This window comes from Pseudorca crassidens, chromosome 15 (assembly GCF_039906515.1).
Source record: "Pseudorca crassidens isolate mPseCra1 chromosome 15, mPseCra1.hap1, whole genome shotgun sequence".
Taxonomy (NCBI): Eukaryota; Metazoa; Chordata; class Mammalia; order Artiodactyla; family Delphinidae; genus Pseudorca; species Pseudorca crassidens.
In genome coordinates this window covers 30,181,190-30,205,401 of record NC_090310.1, presented here as the reverse complement: position 1 = coordinate 30,205,401, position 24,212 = coordinate 30,181,190, and the positions used below count along the sequence as shown (strand labels likewise).

Genomic DNA, 24,212 nt, shown 5'->3' with positions numbered 1-24,212 from the left:
GGCCCCAAACTGAGACTTTCTTCTCAAGGTTTCCAGGAGCCTCGGCAGAGAGTTAAAAAGGCACTAACTTTCTCCCTGCCACACCTAGGTGGTACCCCCAAACCACGCGGCTATAAGTATACCATATTTGGGGGTAAGACCTTTTTATGTGTAATTTATGTTTTAGTCCAATGTTCTTAGAATAAAAATGATGAGTGGACCACTGGTGTTCTCCAAGGAAATTCAGGGCAATTTGGTGTGGGGGTGGGATGGTGGATGGGAGTGGAATCCCGGGAGTTTGCTGGAAGCTAGTTCAGCTTGTCTTGAGGCATTTGTGGGGCTCTGACCACGGCCCCATCCTGCAGAGGATGGCAGATATTGGCAGCTGGCACCAGCGTGGCTCCACTGTGGTTGCCGTTATTTCAGAATGTCAGCGTGTTGAAGACCCTCCAATAGACAACTCATAACCTTCTGAGGTCGGTCACCGATTTGGTCCAAAACAAGGAACTGAAATTAACATTAGGTGCAAGTCCGTGTTTAAGGGAGCATGGGCAAATTAGAGCATGTCTAGATGCGAGAAATCTGACAGCTCAGACCACCTGGTAGGGTGAGAATTTTCTGCTGGTCCCTTACTTGCTTCCTTTGCATGTTTACTTAGGCTTGGCGGGCTCCAGACTTTTGTAGGGAGACTGGTCAGAGATGAGGCTGCCTGCTTCTGAGCTGGGCATCCGAAGGCATCGTTGGGCAGGCTGAGGGCAACAGGAGGGGCTGCCAGAGTCCGGGAGCTGCTGCCTCACTCTGTTTCTCACACCATGCGTTGCCTGGCTACGCGCCCAGCCGGGTCCTACCTGCCAGAGCCCCAAGGTAAAAAGGCGGGTGGAAGACGTTGGGGCTGAGAACGCTTCTTGATTTAGGGTGAGGTCTCAGCTCGTCCCGCCGTCCCAAATTGTCAGAGACATTGCTCTGAACTGGAGTGTGAGGGTGGCGAGAGGGGTCTCTGTCCTGCTGGGGCTTTTGGAAGAAGTGAGGTGGTTTGCCATTTCCTTCCACTGAGGGACATTCGGTCTGCCCAGATGCCTGGAATGTAAGAGGGCTTTATCAGCCTGAAGGGTACTAAAGGGCTGACTTTCACGGGGCGTGTTGTTAGCTCTCAGCATTCATGACCCGGCTAGGCCAACCACAAGTTCCTCTCTCTGCCAGGTAAACACTGAGGAGCTCGCCCTTGAAGGGTGGAACCCCTGCCAGATCCACCCCATCCCCGGGAAGCAGGGAAACCAAAGCCAGAGTCAGCCCCTTGGTCTAGATGTTGAGCCCCAGCTGGTGAGCAATACAGCCACCTGGACCGATGCTGCCCTCTCCCCAGTTTCCAAATGGTGTTTGGGGGGAAAAGTGGGGGACAGGGGACAGATGATGAGAGACAGCATAGCACAGACATCTGGTACCAGCTCTGAAGGCAGCACGGCAGGTTTGAATCGCAGCTGCACTGTTGCCTGGGTGTGAAGTGACACTGAACAAGTCCCCAACCTACTCTGAGTCTGTCTTCCTGGGCTGTTAAATGCGATTAGGGGGAAACTCTTATTACAAGACAAAGGTGAGGAATCAAAGGGTCTAGAGCAGTGCCTGGTGCATTGTAGGATCTGAAGACACACATAGGAGCCCGTTATTAGTGTGGTTGAGACTGTAGGACTCCTCTTCACAGATGCTGCTAAAATGGGAGGCTTCCTCTGAACCTGCAGATGGATGACAAGTTTGCCAGCTCTGTTGGTTGCAGCCAGAGCTTGTTGGGGGAGTTTTCCAGGGGGAGAGAGAGGTCAGAAGTCACCTTGACCCCCCCCTCCCTCAATACCAGATGAGGAAATCCAAGCCTGGGAAGGGAGGTGACCTCCCCAAGGTCTCAGGGTGGATGGAGCAGGGGTCCAGGACCTCTGGAAGAGGAAGGGTGAGAGGAAAGCAGCTAGGAGGTGTGTGGTGATGGGAACTCAGGGCTGCCAGGGCTGAATTTCCAGCCAGGGAAGTTCCTTGAGGAATTTTCTCTTCCTCCCAAGGGCATCCGGCTTCCCAGGAGTGAATGGCTCAGCAAGCAAGCCCCTGTGCCCTGCAGGGGTGGTTTGCCAGCTTCAAGGTGGGGCTGAGGTGGAGGGAAATTGAGGGCCAGACAGGGGTGGATGAGCTCCCTGCAAACCAGGGCTTGTATATCATATGCCTACGGGCAGGCTGCCTCCTCCAAAGCTGGGCACTGGCCATTTTTAGGAGCTGATTAGACTCTCCAGGGAGTGTGGGGGCTGGACTAGGCGCTTCTGAGAAAGCACATGGCAGGCGCAGCAGGAGGAGGCTCGGGTGCCTGTTTACTCCCCAGCTTGGGCTGGCCCAAGCCCCTTGCTGCACAGAGAAAGTGAAAGAGAAAAAGGGCAGCCACAGTGGGTGGAGCTGGGGTGGCCAGGCGACTGCTCTCCCCAAGCTTGCTCGCTCACCGCAGCCCCAGAGCTGGCGGGAGGGAGAAGCCACTGGCAGCGCGCGGGAGTCCAGGGAACAGCGGCAGGTAACCAAAGTCCCCTTAGCAGCCCCTGAAGTGGGGCTGGGAATAGAGGTTCAGAGACTGGTAGCTACTTGCCTGAGATCACATAGCAAGGCTGGGAGGAGGAGGAAGGTAATGTGCGGAGTGCACACCCTAGAAACTCCTCGTTTCCAGCATCCCTGGAAGGATTCCACGCAGGAACTGGGAGCGGGGAACCCGGAGCTGGGCTGCTTTGCCCGGAGCACCGGGGCCCAGGGGAGGCGGCAGGGAGAGCCGGTGGGAGCGGCAGCGTCTGCAGAGAGATTGGGACACAGAAGGAGCACGCAGAGAAGGGAGGCGGTGTGGCCAAACGATCGGTAGACAGTCTCCCTGCGCGTCCTAGAATCTGAAGAAGCGCCTAGGGCCGCGCGGAGGGAGACACAGACTTTTCTTCTATGGGGAACCTAGGACCGGGGCTGCCCTTCTCTGAGCCTCAGCTTCCCTCTTGAATCACGTTCCCGCACTGACTCAGGAGTCTGGGTACCCGGCCCTCTTGGTGGGGTCCCCAGCGCAGGGAGGGCTATGGGGAGACATTTAAACGCCGGATTGGAGAAATCCTCACTTCTCTTTTACCGTCTTGGGGGGCAGGGTCTTTCCTGGACTGTGTTTGACAGTCCGCATCTCTACCGCACGTTGGAGTCCTGAGCCACATCCTCTAAGGAGAGAAACTAGGGGCCTCCGGAAAGGGATTGGGGTGGGGCTGTCCGAGGTCCCAGAATATCAGAATTGGAGCCACCATGTCTAGCTCTGTCTGGGACCCTTAAAACCGCAGTTCTCGCTTGAGTCCCACAGCATCTCTCTCCACCCTAGGTGACACATGGGAGGGGACATAAGTGCCCCACCTCCAATTGCGGCCAGGAGTTCCTAAATTTGGCAGGAAGTCTTCCATCTATGTGCCACTCCACCCCCCCCCCAAAAAAGAAATACCATTCCCAGCCAATCAGAAAGTTAAGGAAATTAGTGCTTCTTGCTCTAGGGCCTGGTGGAGCTGAAAGTGGAGAAGATGAGACCCCAGCAAATCATCACTTTCCAAATCCCAGCCTGCCTTAGGCAAGGACCTGGCCTCCAAGATCCCAGAATATGGAGTGGAAGGGTCCTCAGAGACGACTGAGCCAGGGGGTCCCAGGCTTCCCACACGTGGGAATCACCCAGAAGGCTGTTTAGAGTGCAGGTTCCCAGCCCCCACCCCCAGATCCCATTGACTGGGCCTGGGGTGGCGCTTCCAATGGCAGGTTAACTGGCTATGGGATGTGTGTGTGTGTGTGTGTGTGTGTGTGTGTGTGTGTGTGTGTGTTTCCTATCTCAGAGGTCCAGAGGTCATACATACATTGAAAGGCACTGAGGTCCAACCCCAGTACCTACTCCATGTTACAAAACCTCTGGGGACTTCCTGGGAGGTTCTGTCGAAGTCCACATAGCCAAGTTATTAGCGGAACCAGGATTTGAAACCAGGTCCACTGAGAGCCCATCCAGTACCTGGGCGGAGGTGTGAGCCTCCACAAATACAGGGCGGGTCCTGGATAGTCGGAGGGAGACTTGTTGATATAGCAAAGTCTGTCTGATGGCTGGGACCTGGCATCTAGTACCTTGTGGAGAGTAGAATCAGAAAATTAACACAGCGACCCTGCTCCAAGGCCTGGGGTCAGTCTTGGGCAATCAGGGAAGTGGCCTGAGGGAGAGGGTAAAGCTTAGGTACTTGGCTTTCAGACTTGGCATCCGTCACCCTGAGTAACTGACTTCCCCTCCCGAGGGGCATCTATAAGATAAGACACGAGTGCTTTCTTGATGATTTCCTGACCTGCACAGAAGCACTTTGCAAAAACCACCAAAGAATACACGTGTGCCTGGTGTAACCCTTACAGATTCTAGAGGGATCGTTTAGAACGATCTGAGAGGTCGTCATTGGGCACACGTCCCTTGTGTTTCCAAAGACTTTGGCGCATACGTGATCCGTGGTCCAAGGACAATTCTCAGAGAAGCCTTGATTGACACTGGGTCTCATAGGGAGGACATTGGTGCTTTTCTGATTCTCTTTTAATCCTCCTTTTTTTGTGAGTAGGCATGATGACAGCACTCTAATACTAATGTTTCTTTTTAACAAAGTGGGAGGGCAGCTGACATTAATTTGATAACATTGTTTTGCTTTCAATGGCAAATGAGACTGCAGTTTTTGTTTTTGGGGTTTTTTTCATGCAAGGTAGTGAAAGAAAGTTTTCATCTTTTTTAAACACAAAATTTAGCAAGGTAATCATGTTTAAGTGTACAATTCAACGGCATTAAGTACATTCACGATGTTGTGCAGCCGTCACCACCATCCATCTCCCAAACTTTTTCATGGTCCAAGCTGAAACTCTGTCCCCATTAAGCACTAACTCCCCATTCTCCCCTTGCCCCCGGGCCCTGGCAACCACCCTTCCACTTTCTGTTTCTATGAGTTTGACCACTCTAGGTGACTCACATAAGTGGAATTATACATTTGTTCTTTTGTGTCTGGCTTTTTTCACTTGGCATAACATCTTCAAGGTTCAACCATGTTGCAGCATGTGTCAAAACTTCATTCCTTTTTATGGCTGAATAATATTCCATTGTGATCCATTCATCTGTCAGCGGACACTTGGGTTGTTTCCATCTTTTGTCTTTCGTGAATAGTGCTGCTACAAACATTTGTGGACAAGTATGTATTTGCATCCCTGCTTTTAATTCTAGAAAATTTTCTTTTAAAATAAATATGTTTGGGTTTTTTTCAAGTTAATTTAAGGGAAATGCTTGGGTAAATTATACAACAGGTGGTATGCAGATAGGACCAAAAAAACTGTAAAGGAGGCAGGCGAATGTCTGAAGTTTGGAAGACTCTGGATTAGTGGAAAGACCTAGGAGCTCTTGTAACAATCTAGGCTCGGGGGATGGGGCTACTAGGTCAAGGGGATGGCTGCTGAGGGACTTTTGGAAGCAAAAATACAGGAACTGGGGACCAACCTAACCTAAGCGCAGAGTCTTGGGGTTTCCAGCTGGGGAGAAGTAGGAAGGTGGTAGAAATGCAGGGTCTGGAAGGTTCCCTTGGAGGAAGGAAAAGCCATAGAGCCATGCAAACTGAGAGGCAATGTCTTCTCGGCAAGTGGAAACTCAGGCCGCCTTGGAAATAAAACCTATCTAAGTTCTCAGTCACCACAAGGCAAGTGTGTGTATGTGAGTGTGTTGGAGGAGGGGGTGCCCAGGGGCGATGCTCATGTAAAAATACAGATTTCTGGACCCCACCCCAGACTTACGGTCAGAACCTCAGGGGGTGAGGTCCAGCTGCCGTGTGTTTAGCACCCACTTCAGGCAATTTTGATTCACAGCCAAGCTTGCTAACTGTCATCAGATGCTGGCCGGCAGGGCTAGGACGTGATTTATTTACCTCGGAGCCTCTAGCACGGAGCGAAGGACCTGCCGCAGGCTTAGGTGCCGTGTTAGGCCAAGCTGGGGGTTAGGACTGGATTTGGGAGCCTGGCTTTGCTAACTGCAGCCACAAGCCCCTCATTCCGCACTCCCTCACCCAGCTCAGGTTTTCTTCCAGGAAAAACTTGTTGGACTCCTTTTTGGCTCACCGACCGCAGCTGGGAAGGTTGGGGCTTGCAGAGGGAAGGCCACGCGGAGGTCAGGGAGGCTTGCGTTCTGGTCAAGCGCTGGGGCCCCCTCCTCCCCTGGCTGCAGCTCTTCCAGCTATCTCCGCCCTCCTCCCCTCCCCCTCCCCCCAGGCCCGTCAGGCCCCTCAGCCCCAGTAACTGTGCCATTTACAGGCACTGCGCTCAGCAGCCGAGCTTGTCTTGTTTGAGTTCCAAGATTTTCCAAGTTGTGATGAGGTGGATGTCCTCCAGGGAGTCCAGAGAAGATAGGTGCCTTGCCCAAGGGCTCAGAGGTGGTCTCTGTGGGGTCTTTTGTGGGCTTCCGTATGATTTCCAGGCCCTACCTGAGGAAAAACAGAGCCAAGTTGTCTCAGGTGGGGTTCCCTGGGAAGCAGACTTAGAGGTGGAGATTTGCACATGGGACGTTTATTGGGGAGAGGTCTCCAGGTTGGGGAGAGGGCCCCTGGGGGAAAGGGAAGAAGCAGCATTGGGCAGAGTGAGGAGCTGGGCTCCAATACAGTCACAAGAGAGGTCTCAGCCGATCCCGTGGGGAGGGCTGAAGCTGGGACGGCCAGGGTTATCCCAAATTGAGACTCCCAGACCAGACCTTTGCATGCCTACAGGCAGCAATCACTGCATGTGGCTACAGTGATTGGAAAAGGGTGTGACTTTGGGCTATTCCCAGAGAGGTTGAGTTGTTTTTGTTTGTTTGTTTGTTTGTTTTTTCGGCCACACAGCGTGGCATGCAGAATCTTAGTGACCCCACCAGGGATCGAACCCACGCCCCCTGCAGTGCAAGCATGGAGTCTTAACCACTGGACCACCAGGGAAATCCCCCCAGAGGGGTTGAGCTGTGACCTGTGAGCCTGTTGCCCTCTAGCAGTTGGTCCTTAAGGGACTGTAGCACACCACAGAATCTACTACATTTTTTTTTTGAAATTGTCAAATCAGAGAGCATCTGGTGGCCAAGGCTTAAACTGTCATCTGGAGTTGTCTTTTTTACTGTCTTCTGTGCAGCCCCTTTTGGGGAGGGGTGGGTTCTGCTCCCCCCCCCCACCTCAACCCCATCCCCTTTAATTGAATAGCTCCATTATCACCTGTTCTGGGATTTGGGCTCCTTGTACAATTTCATTTGAAAGCCGCTGTTCTAGCATGACATTCTTATTTAACAGATGAGGCCGCTGGGGACCAGAGAGGGAAAGGGGCTTGCCCAGGGTCACATAGCCTGTCAGGTGCAGAGCAGGGTGCAGATCTCAGGTCTCATGACTCCCTGTGTGGATCCTGTCTCACCAGTCTGTTGTAAACTCAGCGATCCGTAGCTGCATCAGTCCATTTCCTCTGCCCTCACTCCAACTGCTGAGAAGCTCTGTGGAGAGGAGTGGAGCCCATCCTACTTCCATTTCCAGCTTTCCTGCTCTGAGACCCCTTTATCCGGGCACAGGCTAGTCTCAGCCCAGAGAGGCCGGAGAGCTATGATGGAAATGCCAAGATCCTTGAGGGGGCTGGAACTGAGGAGGGCAAGGTGAAGCAGCAGGCTAGGTCCAATGGGGAATAACTCTTTGTGCCCTGTGGTTCCCAGACAGCTTATTTCCTAATCCCTTTTCAGTCTGAGCTGGTGCCAGAGCTGGGGAAACACACCCAGCACCCCAGATACCACAACTCCCATGCTTCCTGCTCCTTCCTTTGTGGAACCGGCCAGTTTGGGCACTCAGGGCCAGTCCCCTCCAAGCCTTTCTATTGGAAGACACCCTCATGTGCGTCCCAATCCCACCATGGGGCAGGACAGAATTCAGCCCTGCCTTTCCCTTCCCCAATCACCCATCCATCCCATTTCCAGCAGATCAGAGATAGACGTGACCTTAGAAGGCCTGCAGGCCAACAGTTGCAAACCCAAATACCTAAGGGGCCGTAACTGTGCCCAACGGGACCCAGCAGAATGCAATAGGGAGCAGTGGGGTCTTTGGCAACAATTAATTGTATATTCTATATGGAGACATTGCGATGGTAATTAAGACACACATATACACACACAAATTGTCTTGGGAAACAAAACACCTAGGCCTGTAGGCCTGAGTCACTCTTCATTTTGAATCCACACTCCAAGCCAATCCCCCTTTGGTGCAGAGGAGGAGCCTATGGTCAGAGTCAGGCACCAGAGCCACCCAATTACAATATTTCAAGACCTCTCCTTGTCGTGTCTGCTGGCTCCTACTACATTGGAAGATGTAATAGGAGACACACACACACACACACACACACACACACACACACACACACACACCTTCCAATCTCCCCGCCTGGAGAAGTGACTAGAACCTCCAGCTGCCTTCCAACCCCATTGCCCCTCAGCATTGCCAAATACCTTAGTCTCCACTCTGTCTCTTGTGACCTCCACAAGCCTCTCCAGGAAGTGAAAGTCTTGAGTGAGACCAGCAGTTTCCGGAAGTCCTCTCTGCCTCATTTTCCTGGGTTGCCCCTACTGGACCAGCAACGGGGGCCAGAGTGCTAGGGCTTCCTCCTCTACAGATGGTGCCCACCTTTCCCTGTTCATCTCCAAGTCCTGCACATTCTCATCTCCTCCCCCAGGACTGGGGGCTCCTGGGCCCAAATCCCCCCATCCCTGGACAGCCTACAGGGTGGCAAGAGTGCAGTTTTCTTCCTTTTTGAGCATCTACATGTGTCAGGCCTCTTTTGGTGAGCCACAGAAACACAGAAGCCCCACGAGGCTTCCATCATTTTGGGTTTGGTTTGGTTTGGTTTCTTTTTAACTTCAGGAGCCTTTCAATCTTCAGTTAACTTCATATCTCAATTCGCAGTACACTATGATCTTTGGTCCACGTGAGGCATCTCTCTTAGTTAATTTCCATTTCCCCCATTCTCTTTCCTCTTTCTGGGCACCCATTCGAATGCACTCAGGGTGTATCCTTTTGTTTGCATGTGTTCTTCTTAAATACGTGTTGCTTTTTTTATGTGCCTGTGTGTCACTCTGCACATCTAGAATTGGGCTATCAGAGCTCATTCTGCTTCTTACTTTTTCACTCTGTACTATGTTATATTTTTTTTAAGATTTGTTTTGGATGTGGCATTTTTAACATCTTTATTGAATTTGTTACAATATTGCTTCTGTTTTATGTTTTGGTTTTTTGGCCACGAGGCATGTGGGATCCCAGCTCCCCAGCCAGGGATTGTATCCACACCCCCTGCACCGGAAGGAAGAGTCCTAACCACTGGACTGCCAGGGAAGTCCCTGTACTATGTTATTAAGATCCACCTCCATGCTCATTTGGTCTGTTGCTTCTAATTATTGCACCATCCTCTATAGATTGCAGCAGCTGCTTTGTACTGTCCTTCCCCTAGCAATAGACACCCAGGTGGCCTCCAACTCCTGGTCACCACAAATAGCACAGCAGTGAGCAACTTCAGATGGGTGTCCTTGTGGAGCTGGGGGAGCATCTCTTTGGTATGTATATACCCAAGAATTGAATCACTGGGTTGTAGGATCTCTGCATCCTTAGGTATTCTAAGTGGTACCAGGCTGTTCTGCAGGTGGCCACACACATCCACTCCCACCAACCCCTTGGTGTTGCCCAGCTTTCTAATTTTTGCCAGTTGTACAGTGGCAAGTGACACCTTGCTGCTCTCATTCTGGAACTTACATCTTAGTAGCACTTCTTGGCTATGTCGCTTTAAGCAAGTCATAGCAACCTACTGAGATTGACACTATGCCACCTAAAGGCAATAGATTCCACAACTCAGAGAGGCTGAATAACTTATCTGAGGTCTAACAGTTAGTGTGGAACTGTAATTTGAACCCAGAGCTCACACTCTTTTTTTTTTTCTTTCTTGCATACGCGGGCCTCTCACTGTTGCGGCCTCTCCCGCTGCGGAGCACAGGCTCCGGACGCGCAGGCTCAGCGGCCATGGCTCACGGGCCCAGCCGCTCCGCGGCATGTGGGATCTTCCCGGACCGGGGCACGAACTCATGTCCCCTGTATCGGCAGGCAGACTCTCAACCACTGCGCCACCAGGGAAGCCCCCCAACACACTCTTAACCACTGTACCATTATCAACACATTTTGTCTCTTTTCTAAGATATCATCCAGGTCTACACTGCAAGCTTCTTGTCAGGGGCTATGTTTTAAACCTCTCTAGGGCCCCCGGAGAACTGAGCCCAGTGACTTCCTTACAGGGGATGCTCAGTAAATCATTGTTTTATAGGTTTGGAGAGAAAAAAAGTGCAAGGTGTCTTGTTGAGTTTATCTGGAGGACTACAGGGTGCAAGAAGCAAAGAGGAACTTGTTTGATCCACAGAGTTGCTGACTGGGGGCTGGTTGTGGTAGATAAGTAACCCTGGGCTCCTGGCTTCTGGCCACCATGTGGCCTGCGGAAGCAGCTTGTCATGAAGTTGGGGAGCAGAGTGGTGTTAGGGGGCCTTTGGGGAAAGGCAGGGGGGAAAGCCGATAGGCAATGAGGTATCTAGAATCCCCAAATGCCTCATCTGAGTGGGATCCCACACCCAGTTGGTGAAACTAAAGCTCGTAAGGGTAGAGAATGATATTCAAGATCAAAGGCAGAGCTGGAACTCAAACCCATGTCTCTAGACACATGGTTCAGAGATTTTCCATTCCTTCCTCAGGAGAAGATCCCAGTCAACAAGTAGGGAAGTATTTCTTCTCATGCTCTTTCATCACAGTGCATAGCAGTGCTGAAGGTTTGGGGTAGCAAAGGAGTCCCCTTCTCCCTCTGAATGCCTCTTCAGACCTTCAAGGATACACCCCCCTCTCTGGGAAGAAAGCAGCTGATAACTGAGCCTAACCTCACTGTCATCATCTGTACAATGTGTACAATAATACCAATCTCCCAGAACTATTGTGACAATTGAAACAAGATGATAAATAGAGAGCGTCCAGCACAACCCCAGACACAAAAGACTCTCCCCAGCAGAGATGGAGCACAGAAAGGCTGCAGAAACTGAATATCAAGGTCTGAGCTAGAACATTCTGGTAATACTTGATTTCCCTCAGGGGAGAGAGGAATGAACCTTTATTTCAAAAACGATTTTGGTGTGTATGTGCTTTCAAAACCTGCAGTGTAGTGTGAAATGGGGATGGAAACAAACCCCAAAAGGGACTTTTGGTGGCAAAAGGATTAAGAACTTTTTCTCAAGTTGGATGTGGAAGGTGGTGGCCCAGGGGGAAGGGCGGGTCCAAAGAGAACCTTCTAAAAATACTGCCCACTTACCAGAAAGGCACAGCCCACTCCTCTGCTGCACCCCAGACAGCTCCTCAAAAGGAGAACTTGTCTTGCCACCCATGCCTCCTCGCTCCGGGCGAAGGCACCTCCCCAGGGTGGCCAGGGGGCCAGAGCCTGGAAGAAGCTGAGCCTTGGTGCCAGGCAGCTGCTTCAGATCCCAGCTCATTACTCTTCTCTTTGAGCCTGTTTCTTCATCTGAGAAATGGAAATACAAATAGCTAATGTGTGAGTTCAGCTAAACGGGATAATGTCTATAAATCATGTTGTTTGGTACCTGGCACTCAGAGGGCACCTATGAATTCTAGCTAGGCACCATCAGTCCTACTGATGGAGAGAACCCGGGGGTAGGTGAGCTAGAGGAAGGGTTCTTGCACTCAAGGGCTCCTTGGCTGTAGGATCTGTCCTGTGCTGGGGCAGCTGACAGGGACTCGCTCCTCTGCAGTGAGGCGGTCAGGGCTCTCTGCCTCCAGCCTGCTCTGGAATTGCAGGAGGAGGAAAGAGTCCAGTTAGGAGGCTCTGAAGCACTTCCTAAGCATCTAGAGACACAGGAAACATGGTTGTGGGAACCCCGGGAGGTCCCAGGCCAAGTTGATTTTGGCATGAATGGGAGGCGCTATGGTACTTCGGAGAGCTCTAAACTGCAAGCCTAGATTCTCAGGCTCCCAATATAATGGACTTCCTTTGACCGTGGGCCTCCTGTGTGCCTGGCACACCACACAGAGCCCTTCTTGGCCTTTTGATGGTCCCACAAGGTAAGTGGCATTATCCCAATCTAGTGGTGGGAAAGCTGATATTCAGAGAGGTTAAGTCACTTGCCTAAGGTCTCCCAGCCAGGATTCAAACTCAAGTTCTCCAACCAGGTGACCTTGGACAGGCCATTTCAGCGAGGTGTCTGAGTATCCTCCTTGGTCAAATAGGCATAATACTCCACATGCCTTCTCCCTAGGGCTCTTTGTGAGCTCAGATTGGGGGCTAGAGGCAGAAGTCTGTTGTGAGCTGCAAATCTTTGTCTAGTCAAGAGGAAATGTGTAAGATGCATGCTCTGTCTTGGAGATGCAGGAAGGTGCTGAGGTGTATGTTGGGGGTGTCTGAGAGCAGACTTTCCAGGTTGCACTGCTGCCTCTGGGGCTTGCTTGTTCCTGTGGAGGTTGCGGGGTCTCCTTATGCAAAAGAACAGAAAGCTTGGCTTCACAATGTGGTAACGCAGGAATGGAAGAGAAAGGATCCCTTTATCAGTCTCACAGAGGTAAGAGGTGAATTAATAATAATAATAAGGACCATCACCCACGTTGTGCTCATCAAGTGTGTGCTGGACGCTGTTCTATGCTTCCATTCATTAAGCACTTACTAAGTGATGGTCACCTTCCTAAGGGCTCTACATGAATTAACTCACCTAAGCCTTATGAGCTACCAAGTATTATTATTCCCATTTTACAGATGAGGAAACTGAGGGAATTCCCTGGTGGTCCAGTGGTTAAGACTCTGCACTTCCACTGCAGGGGGCCTGGATTCAATCCCTGGTCAGGGAACTAAGATCCTGCAAGCCGTGCACGTGGCCAAAAAATAAAAATAAAGATGAGGAAACTGAGGCTTCAAGAGATTTAAAAAATGAGATTAAAAAGATTTAAAAAATGAGATTAAAAAAACCCAGGTTGTGGTGAGTTGGTAGATAGGAGTGGTTTCAGAGTCAGGCAGTTTGACTCCAAAAGCTCAAAGGAGTTGCCTTCTTTCTCTACTGTCAGTGTATTGCCCTGGTATTTGATCACATTTGGTGATGCTGTCCAGTGTTTGAAGCTGAGCTTGTCAATAAGCTAGACTTCTTCAGGCTCTTCCTCACTGTACCTCCCTCCATTGCCCATCTGTGATGGGACCCAGTCTCTATTCCTGAGCCTAGATAAATGGGGGTGCTTATTTGACTGGATATATTCTGATTGGCAGGAAAGAGCGTGGACTGGGAGTCTTGTGCTAGGGGATCAGGTGCAGGCTCCACCACCGGCAGACTCTTGGGCCTCGTGCAAGGTACGTCCCCTCTCAGGGTCTCATCTTCTCCTCTGTAGGATGAAGGAGATTGAGCTTGAAGGTCCCTGGCCGACCTTGTGGGAAAACTGAGTCCCACATTTTGTTCATGGAATTGCTGGGGTTCGTCCTGAGCTCTTGTCCCCAGATGCCACAGTCTGGAGAAAGGCAGATGGCTACAATGTAGGCTCGCAATAAAGACCACAGACTGAAAAATGGGAGGCAGGCAGCAGGCAAGATTTGGGACAGGGAGGTCTTCTCTTACCACCCTGGACAGAACAGTAGATTGCTTCGTTGGCTCCCAGGACAACTTGTTGGAAGAAGTGGAACCCTCCCCGCACCCCCCAGCCTTGGCCCCTCTCCAAGAAATGGAAGATGGCGGCCCCATCTTTCAGTTCTGCTTCCTCCAGTCATGGTTGGCTGGGCCTTTAACGCAAGCCTGCTATGTTTGTGTTCCTGTAGCCCACACCCAACCCATTATAAACAGTCCACCCCGGCCAGGGCCTCTCGTTGGACTGGAAAGTTCATTCTCTGTGATATGTGCGTCTGTGTTGAGACCCTCCAGAGCTAGCAAGAGTTGTTGATGAGTGAAAGGAGAAGAAACACCTGGGGAGGTGGTGGTAAGTTGTGCGTGTGTGTTTTCTCACAACATTTCCCTGCTTCAGTTTCATTTTATTCTGGCCCAGGCTGGGCACTCAGAAGGCTGTCTTAGATCCTCTGGCCAGCTCTCTTCTCACCTTCTCCAAGAAGCTTCTTTTGATTCTTTCCAGCATGTATCTGCATCCCAAGTATAGCGGGTTGAATAGTGCACCCCCCCCCCCCCCCGCCAAAGATATGCCCACATCAAATCCCTGGAACCTTGAATGCTACCTTATGTGGGGAAAAAAAGGTCTTTGCAGATGTAATTAAGTTAAGGATCTTGAACTAATATCCTGGATTATCTGGGTGGGCCCTAAATCAATGTCCATTTAAGAGAAAGGCAGAAGATTAGGAGGTGATGTGACCACTAAGGCAGAGAACGGAGTGATGTGGCCACAAGGTCACAAGTCAAGGAATGCCATCAATTCCCAAATATGGAAGAGGCAAGGGAGGATTCTCCCCTGGAGCCTCCAGAGGGACCACGGCCCTGCCTGCACCTTGATTTTCGACTTCTGGCCTCCAGAACTGCGAGGGCATAAGACTCAGTTGCTTCAAGCTACTAGGCTTGTGGTACTTTGTTGCAGTAGCAACAGGAAATGAACAGACCATGGAATCATAGACTCCCTGCACTAGAGAGTAGGGCGGGGTCATTGGAGCCACGCAGATGCAGCTTCACACTGGCTCTAGCCAGCAAGAGCTGCACGTCAGGGGGCTGTTAGCCTCTCTGAGCCTCACGCTGCTCGTCTGCAAAAGGGAGACCATAATGCCTACCTCCCAGTGCCAGTGTTTTGTTTTGCTTTAACAGCTTTATTGGGATATAATTCAAATGTCAGACAATTCACTCATTTAAAGGGTACAATTCAATGGCCTTTTTGGTACATTCACACAGTTGTGCAACCAACCCTCAGCCAACTTTAGAACACTTCATCGTTCCCCCAGAAGGAACCTCATACCCACGAGCAATGGTTCCCCATTTCCCTCCACAATTCTCCCTCCACCGTAGCCAACTACGAATTTACTTTCTATGTTCAAAGATTTGTCTGTTCTGTATATTTCATATAAATGGAACCATACAAGATGTGCCTTTGTGTCTGGCTTCTCTCACTTATCAGGATGTTTTCAAATTTCATCTATGTTGAAGCGTGTATCAGTACTTTCTTCCTTTTTATGTCTGAGTACTGTATGGATATACCACATTTTGTTTATCCATTTATCCATTGATGGGCTTTTGAATTGTTTCCATTTGGGGGTATTATGAAGTATGTTTTTCTGCACATTTGTTTACAAGTTTTTGTGTGGATACAGCCAGGGTTGTTTTGAAGATTAAATGAAGTAGAACCTAAGGCATCTGATATGTCCTCCAACAATTAATAATGAAAGATATTAGAGGAAATATGCCCCAACTCTTTCAATTTACAGATTAGGAAACTGAAGCATGGAGAGGAGCACAGACTTGCTTGAGGTCATCCAAGGCAGGAGAGCATAACACTTATATGCAGGTCCATGAATCAGACTGCCCAGAACTAAATCTTGGTTGGACTTGGGTTACTTTATGTAGGTCACTTCACCTCTACGAGCCTCAGTTTACTCATGTGTAAAATGAGGTTAGTAATAGTACCTACCTCATATGGTTGTTGATGTGAGGATTAAATGTGCTAGACCACGTGTCTGGCACATAGTAGGTGCTCTGTACATCTTAGCTGTTGTCATTCATGGTAGTGCCAGCAGCAGAACTTAGGTCTCCTGGCTCCCAGGTATGAGAGGTTTTGAATCTAAACTTCTCCAGTTCCCTTTTCTGTGTCATGGGCATCTTCCCAGTGTGACTGTAGGTTCTGTGGAGGAAGGACATAGGGCTGCTTCTCCCCACTGCCCTGAGCACATAAGAGGTGCTGAATGAGAACCTTTGCTCACTTTCTTTGGCTTCTGCCAACCCTGGCCTTCACCAAGAGACCCAGCTGGAGACTGTGATAGGTGTTAATTCTCTGTATCTTTCCAACACCCCATGAGCTAACTGAGTGCGTCTCCCTTCCAGGCAGTGGACAGCACACAACCATGGAGTTGGGGCCTCTAGAAGGTGGGTACCTGGAGCTTCTCAACAGCAATGCTGACCCTTTGCATCTCTACCACCTCTATGACCGGATGGACCTGGCTGGAGAAGAAGAGCTAGAGCTCTGCTCAGGTGGGTTCTCCTCCCTCTGGCCCCTTCCAAGTCCCTCCCCACCCCTCTGCCTGCAGTAGAGATGGCAACCAGGGGAAGCCCTGGCTGTGGAATTCCGGTCAGCACCACGGACAGCTCCAACTCCCTGCCACTCTGGCTCCTAATGGAAATATCTCCCAGCCCGCCCTGCCTCTCCCTCCTTCCCCACCAGCCCTCTTCCCAGATCTTTCCTGCTTCATCGAAGTGGCTTTTCCTCCCAGAACCTGATACGGACACCATCAACTGCGAACAGTTCAGCAGGCTGTTGTGTGATATGGAAGGTGATGAAGAGACCAGGGAGGCTTATGCCAATATCGGTGAGGAAGCATTATGAACCCAGAAAAAGGACAATTGAGGGAAAAGACTCTTTTATCTGTTTTGTTAATCTCACCCATTCACCAGGAGCCTCCAGGCCCTCCCTCAGAAATCGGGGCAAGGGGGGATGGGGAGCGAGGGCTAAAAGGACAGAGAATCGGGGAAAGAAGGGAGATGGAGAAAGGTAGGGAAATAGAGCCCTTCACTAATGAACACCAGGCAAACAAATCTCACTTTTCCATCTTCTGCCTCCATTTCTATACATTTTTCTATTTGTTGCTCTTCTTTCCTTCCCACAAAGCCCATATCATATGCCCCTCCCTCCCTCCCTTTCTCCTCAGCTCCTAAGCTAAACTACTCTAGTATTTGTAATAACTACCTTTGGGGGGCACTTGTAGCCTGCAAACCACTGTGCATGTGTTATCATATTGAAATCTTACAAAAACAAAGGAAGTAGGTACTATTAGTATCTTCATTTTACAGATGAGGAAATTGAGGTTTAGAGAGATAAAGAATCTACCCAAGGCTGCATTAGAGATAGTAATGGGTAGGTCTGAAATTCAAAGTCCTTATTTTTCACCACAAGAGGGAAGGTATCTAGAGTGGGGAGGTTTGGTAAGGCTCAAGCTGAGAGGCTGGTTGGCAGCTTGAAAAATACCTACAGTTTTCAGACAAGGGCAGAACTCTTTGGGACTCTCTGGGGAGAGGTGTTTCTGTTGTTTTTTGTGGGAGGTGAAGGATCCCTCCTTACCAGGTTCACCACTGTCTCATACAGAGGCTTTGTTGAATTAGAAAAAGATGCCCCTTCTTCTAGAGGATGCAGCCCCCATTAAGATGTAACAGCTTGGCTATCAAAGTGAAGGCTGGATTCCTGCCCCCATTTGCCCTTTTTTCTGGGCATCCTGTACAGTGAACAGCCTGCACAGATGTTCTTAGTGGCCCTTTTCCTGGCATCCCAAGAATCACATCACTTAGGAGGTCGGGCATGAACATGGCTAGACATTCCCCAACACATAGTTAATCCAGCATCATACAAGGGCAGAAAATGGAGAGGAGCAGTAACTGTATGTGTCTCAAAGATTACAGAACTGAGAACCTGCCTGCTTCCTTTCCTTCCTGGGAATTTACTTGGGAGAAGCAGAAATGTTTAGGGCTGAAAGTATTCACATTTCCTCACAACTGGAGGCAGTAATGAATGAGTTGGGCTTTTTCCCAAATCACTTAGGATTTGGGGGCTTTTTCCCCTTAGGGGCATCTACACAGGAAGTGGGAGCAAGTGGAGGAGGCAGCTTCACCCGAGTCTGTTCCTGAAGTCTCTGGTCCTGGGCATGCAGTCATCTGAGGCACCCCGAAGTATTACATTGGCTTCCATTCCCATAAAATGGGAATAATAATCACACCTGCCTCACGGGATCACTGTGAGGATTGAATAAGTTTCTGTGCATAAAGTGTTTAGAGCAGGAATTTGAGAAGAGTAAGCATTCAGTAAGTGTTAGGTACCACCCCACCACTACCATCAACACCATCATCATTATATTTATCATCATCATCATCATTATCACCATTTATGCCCTCACTCCATTCCTCACTCAGAAGCCTTTTATGGCTCCCCATGGCCTGTAAAATCCAGTCCTAACTTTCCCCAACATGAAACTTTTACTGAAGACACCTATTTCTAAGAGTTTCCCAAACACCTCTCCTCACTCTGTCCCCACTACCCAGAAAGCCCTACACTTTTCACCTCTCAGAATCTACCCCCACCCCCATCTTTCAAGGTCTGGCTTCAGGACCCCTTCCTCTGGGAAGCCCTCCCTGATTGCCCCATCCCACTATATACACTCTCTCCTCTTGCCATGATAACTGTCTTCCCTTTGGCTCTAAGCCATGTTCCACTTCATATAATTAACAACCATTGGTTGTCTACTGTGTACTAGCTACTGTGTCGATTGCTTTAAATGCAGAGCCTCTAACCCTCACCATCCATCCCTGGGTCGTAGGTGTTATTTATTCTCATTACACAGATGAGGAAATGGGGGCCCAGAGAGGTTAAGTAACTGACCCAAGATTGTACAGCTTGTAGGGCAATTGGGGAGTAGAACTGGAATTTAAACTCAAACTCAAGACAGCTCTACTACGCTGTGTTGCACTACGTTATAGCAATAGATAAATTTGTATGCATACATATCATCCCTTCAATTAGATTAAGAGCCCATGAAGTTTCAGTGTTCCTTCATTAATTTGATCATTCATTCAGCAACATTTATTGAGCCCCAGTGTGCGCTAGGTCTGGAGGGTCACGGTTCCCCGATGCCCAGCCCAAGGCCGGGCTGGGCAATAAGCATTGCCCAGCATTCGGTGAGAACTAGTTGATTGACTGCACTTTTTCTTGTCTGGGCAGCGGAACTGGACCAGTATGTCTTCCAGGATTCCCAGCTGGAGGGCCTGAGCAAAGACATTTTCAGTAAGTTGGGGGGGGGCCCTGGCTTAGCCTGCATTTCCTTCCTTGTTCCTTGGAGAGTGCTGTAATACCTGACAACCACCTTTGATGGATGGTCAGATCATCCCCAACATAGGGACAATGGGAGCTCACCTTGGACGTCCACTGACTGTGTGTGTTGGTGTCTTTGGTTTTTTCCTGAAGTCGAGCACATAGGACTGGAAGAAATGATCAGCGAGAGTGTGGAGGTGCTGGAGGAAGCAGGACAGAAAAGTCAGAAAAGACGTGAGTGAGCCCCTCCCTGATCCGGCCTAGCCTTGCTTGACTCCCAGCCATGCCTTGGCTCTAAAACCTGTTAGGGCTCCCCGTTGCTTCCCTCGTTAAGTTCTGTCTGCTCTGCCAGGCTTGGGTATCCCACTCACCTCTTCCCTCACCACTGCTCCCTGGTGACCCAGGGAGGAAGCAGACGGCCCAGGATCAAATGGCCCCTCTCCTGATGGGTCTCTACCTCTGGCTGTTTTGATTGCCATTTCCAAAAGGACCTCTGGGCTCTGGCTTCTCTTCCATCCTTAGTATTTAAGGGAGGTCTCTTCAAGCACAGTTTTTTCCCAGCAAGATCTGGGTTTGAATCCTGGATCTGCTGTTTATAGTCTATATGAACTTGGGCAAGTACCTGCATCTCTCTGAGCCTCCTGGTCAGTCTCCCTGCCTCCTTAATCTGTCCTTACCCGGCAGCCAATGTGGACTTTTAAATGCAAATCAGATCATTTTGCTGCCCTGCTAACCCTCCAATGGCTACAAAATACACACCACAAGGGCTGTTTGATCTGGCCCTTCCCACCTCTCCTAATTCACTATGAGCCACCATGCTCCAGCCATACTGGCTTCTTTCCATTCCTATAACCCATGTATCCTTTTCAGCCTCAGGGCCTTTGCACTTGCTGTTCTCTCTATCTGGAATGTCCTCCCCCTTCCCATGGTGGGCTTGGGAATCTGTTAGGTCTTGGCCAGCATGTCACCTCCTCCTGAAGGCTTTCCTAGACCAACTTTTTCCATATAAATTACCTCACTTATTTTCACCTTGTTTGTGTCTCTCCTTCACTGTTGCACTTGTCACAATTTGGACTTATTTTATTTATTGCCTTTTGCTTAGTTCCCCCACTGTGAGGACAGGGACCTTGTCTTTCTTATTACTACATCCCCAGCACCTGGCACATGACTGGCATGCAGGAACACCTCAATAAATATCCACTGAATGAAAATTTCCATAAAATGGGCCTAACAGTTAATCAAAAGCTTACTATGTGCCAGACCATGTGTAAACCCTGTACCTAGTTATTTAATTTGAACAGGTAAACAGGTGCATGGCATAAAAATTCAAAATGTGTAAAAAATATTCAGTGAAAAAAAATCTCCCTCCCATCCTTTTCCCCCAGTCCCTCATTTTCCCTCCCTGAAGACAATCTATGTTGCCAGTGCCCTTTTAGTCTTGTTAGGAATATTCTATTTGTCTAAAAGCCAGCTCTTAAAAAAATTTTTTTTTTCACACAAATGACCATATTTTACCTACACTCTTTCTTCATTTAACATGTCTGGGAGGTTATTTTCTTAGCACTAATGGAAAACACATGGTCCTGCCTCCAGGAATTTCCCTTTCTATTTTTTTCCTTCCGTTCTTCCTTTCTTTCTTTCTTTCTTTCTCTCTCTCTCTTTCTTTCTTTCTTTCTTTCTCTTCCTCTCTCTTTTATTCTTCTTCCTCCTTTCCTTCCTCCCTCCTTCCCTTCCTCCTTTCTTCCTTTCTTTTCATTTCATAAACATTTTCCCTAATATTTTATTATGAAAAATTTCAACATACAGCAAAGATGAAAGAGTTGTACTACAAACAACCATATACCCATCACTTCCATTCTACCATCAGTGTTTGGCTATAGTGGTCTTAACACATCTCTAGCCATCCCTCTATTCATCCGCCCATCCAACCATTTTATTTTTAGAACGTTTCAAGGTAAATTGCAGACACCAGTACTGCCCCATATGCCCTTCAGCATCCTTGTTATTTTTAGGGCTGTGTGGTATTTCACATGATCAACCATAATTTGGTTCATCAGCCTCTTGCTAAGGGACACATAGGGGTTTTCTCAATGTGTTACATGCTTGATACTCACTCAACTGATTTCCAATGAATTCCTGCCAAGTGGGAATCACTGCCCCCATTTCACAGATGAGAGACCAAAGGCTCAGAGAGGCTGTGTTGCAGAGACGCACAGCTAGGAAGGGACCAAAAGCAGGGTTTTTTAAATTTTTAGTATTATTTTTTAAAACTCAAACTCATCTTGTGTCCCCTCTGTGGCTCTGCCTCTCCCAGTGCCTCACTGTCCTGGGTGCTTCAAGATGGGGTTTGGGCTCAAGCAAATGAGTAGGGGCAGAAATTGTTGGGGGCTGGGGAGGGAAAGGGACCCCCAAGGCCACTTCCCAGCCATTTAAGGCAATTCTATAGGGCCTGCTGGGGTCCGCAAGCCCCTCCTGGCTTGGAATACCCCTTCCCTGGGGCTGATGACCATAGTGTTCTCTCTGCAGCCTTCCCAGAGGAGCTGCCTGTGGATCTGAAGCACAGGAAGCTAGGTGAGCAAGGCGGGTGGGTCCTGGGAGATTGATGGGCAGGAAAGCCAGGGCCTCCTCAGGCCCGCATGTAAACTGGCATTTGAAAGCCGGGGCTCAGAGAGGTGAAGCCACTTGTCTGAGATCACACAGCAAGTGAGAGGTGGAGTTGAGATTCAAACCAAGATCATGATTCCATAGCCCATGCTCTGAAGTTCAGGGACTGCTGGGAGATTCAGCTCCTCCTACAAAGGCTCTCCCCTAACACCTCCCTCCTCTTAACTCTGAGTCAGAGCTGAGACCCCACCCTACCACCACCACCTAGTTCCACTGCCCCTCCAGGCCACATGTCTCCTTCCAGAGTGTAGAGTCATCTCGGATCAGCTAGTTACCCAGTGCCCTCCCACCCTCCATAGAGCCCCCATGCCTCAGTGAGCCTCTTCCCCCATACTCATCAGTCCCGCTCCCCTCCCACTCAGTTGTTATTGCAAAGGTTGGGCAACCAGCCCCTCTGCGGGAACAGACTGAGGAATGAAAGCCTCATAGTCCGATGGAGGAAGCCTGGTCCCTGCCCTCAGAAAGTTCTAATCTGATGGAGAAGACAGGGACCCTGTCCACGAAGACCCCAGGATGATGGAGAAATAGTCTCTGTCTTCAGGGAGCTCCCAATCTGATGGGGGAGGCAAGTCTCCACCCTCCTAGGGCTCCCAATTAAATGGAGGAGATAAACTCCTGCCCCAGTCTGATGGGCAGTGCTTGGGGCCTCTTAGGGGGCCGGGGGCTCAGTGACTGGCTGTACAAGCTGATAGGGGCCTGGGCTAACAGCCTATTCATAGGTCTATCCCACCCCTAGCTCTCCATGGCAGGAAGCTCTCAGGGCCCAGTCACAAAGAGGAGGCTGGGGGTAGAGGGCTGCCTGGCACACAGCAGTTGCTGATAAAACCAGCTTCACCCAGGGCAGCGAAGAGGACAGGAGTTTCCTTCCACTGCCAGTAGAGATCTGCTCCCAGAGCGCTCCCTACCCTGGGAAGGCCCCTGCAGGCACCCACCCAGATCTCACCCAGCCTCTAACATTGGCCCTTCCTCACAGCTGAGCCCCTAGCCGTGCCCGTGGTGACTGGTGCTTTCCTGGTGGGGCTAGTGAGTGACTCTTCAGCTCAGCCCTGCCCATCACCACCTGCTCTGTTCAACAAGGAGCCAGCACCCAGCCAGACCCGGCTGGAGGACACCGGTATGTTAGGGGCTTGCAGAGGGTGGGCTTCCCCGCTGCCCAGAGGCAGGAGCCGCCAGGGACGGGAATTCCTCCCCTACTAGTGTCCCCCACTTCTGTCCCAGCCAATGCCATCCTCGATGTCCCCATCAACCCAGTCTGTGCCAGAAAACATGCCCTGGAAGGAAACGCATTCCTAGGAAACACAGCAGGGAATCCCCGCCAATTAGGGAATTCACCCGCCAGCCCGATGCTTTCATCAGCTGGGAACTGAGCACCCTCTCTGTGCCAGCACCACCACCACAGGCAAGCAGACACAGCTGCGGCTCTCTGGAAGACTGGAGCCCTTTAGAAGGGAGTCAGCTGTTAATTAAGATGTTAATGGAGAATCCCACCTCACCGCCTTTGTCTCTTGCAGTGCCCCCTTCCAGTTCCTTGTTGAGCTGCCTGAGTCTCCCTGCTGGACCCATCCAGATCATCCCCACTCTCTCCACTCTGCCCCAGGGGCTCTGGCAAATCTCAGGGGCTGGGACAGGGGTCTCCAGTATACTCATCTACCAAGGTGAGTATGCGAGGCCGGACGCCCCACCCCCTCTGCCTGTGACCTGACTACTCCCTGATCCCATCCCCCCTCCACCCCACCCCTGTCCCAGATATTTGGCAGTTTTAGCCTAGCACCTTCTCATGGTCCTCCTTCCCCAGAACACCCATCTCTGTCCCCATTTCCCAAAAATCAAAGCGGAGGAGCAGGGCTCCCCAACGTGGTCTGGGTGAGTGATACACCAAGTGGCTAAGTGGCATTTTTTGGGTCACTTTCCCCGAGTAAGCCTTAGTTTCTCCTTTTCTATCAAAAAAAATTAAACTTTATTATATTTTAAAATCACAGCATCGGGACTTTCCTGACAGTCCAGTGGTTAAGACTTTGCCTTCCAGTGCAGGGGGTGTGTGTTCAATCCCTGGTCTCAGAGCTAAGATCCCACATGCCTCATGCCAAACAACCAAAACAAAAACAGAAGCAATACTGTAACAAATTCAATAAAGACTTTAAAAATGGTCCACATCAAAAAAAAAAATCTAAAATAAAAGCACAACATCAATGCATGCTCATTAACAAACCAAGCAATAAGAGATACTTACAAGAGTTCCTGAGTCTCTCCCTCATTCTTTTAGTATACCGTTGTGAACAGTTTGGTATGCATCCTTGCATAGCTTTCTCTGAATTGCCTTGTTTCCAGGTCAGTAAAATGGTCCCTGCTGACCTGCCACATTGAAAGGTTGTGAATTGTCCAAAGGAAGGCATGTTGGTCTCTAAGGGATGGGAGAGAGAATGAGGCTAAGGGGGATACTTCCACTCAATTCAAGAGCATCTTTTGAAGGTTGCATGCCAGTTTTTGTATAATGCGTTGGTG

The 24,212-nt window shown here is 50.0% G+C and overlaps 1 protein-coding gene and 1 long non-coding RNA gene across 5 annotated transcripts in view; one reads left to right on the top strand and one right to left on the bottom strand.

Moving 5' to 3' along the window:
- The first annotated feature begins 703 nt into the window (after positions 1-703).
- Positions 704-24,212, top strand: part of CIITA (class II major histocompatibility complex transactivator) — a 39,369-nt gene continuing 15,860 nt past the window's right edge. For 2 of the 4 annotated variants that reach the window (XM_067706642.1, XM_067706641.1), the window contains exons 1-8: positions 704-843; positions 16,079-16,225; positions 16,465-16,560; positions 18,957-19,019; positions 19,200-19,280; positions 21,573-21,617; positions 22,684-22,824; positions 23,222-23,365. In XM_067706642.1, coding sequence (XP_067562743.1) covers positions 792-843; positions 16,079-16,225; positions 16,465-16,560; positions 18,957-19,019; positions 19,200-19,280; positions 21,573-21,617; positions 22,684-22,824; positions 23,222-23,365 — 769 coding nt within the window. In that variant the 5' untranslated portion in view covers positions 704-791. Of the gene's footprint in view, positions 844-2,412; positions 2,519-13,329; positions 13,411-16,078; positions 16,226-16,464; positions 16,561-18,956; positions 19,020-19,199; positions 19,281-21,572; positions 21,618-22,683; positions 22,825-23,221; positions 23,366-24,212 lie in introns of those variants that run through there. The other 2 variants (XM_067706644.1, XM_067706643.1) reach the window with 2 other exon arrangements.
- LOC137207152 (uncharacterized) lies at positions 6,297-24,127 on the bottom strand. The gene is made up of 4 exons (XR_010934951.1): positions 23,941-24,127; positions 21,161-21,262; positions 19,149-19,246; positions 6,297-6,482 (listed from the first exon to the last, which is right to left on the bottom strand). It is a non-coding gene; the product is annotated as an uncharacterized lncRNA (long non-coding RNA).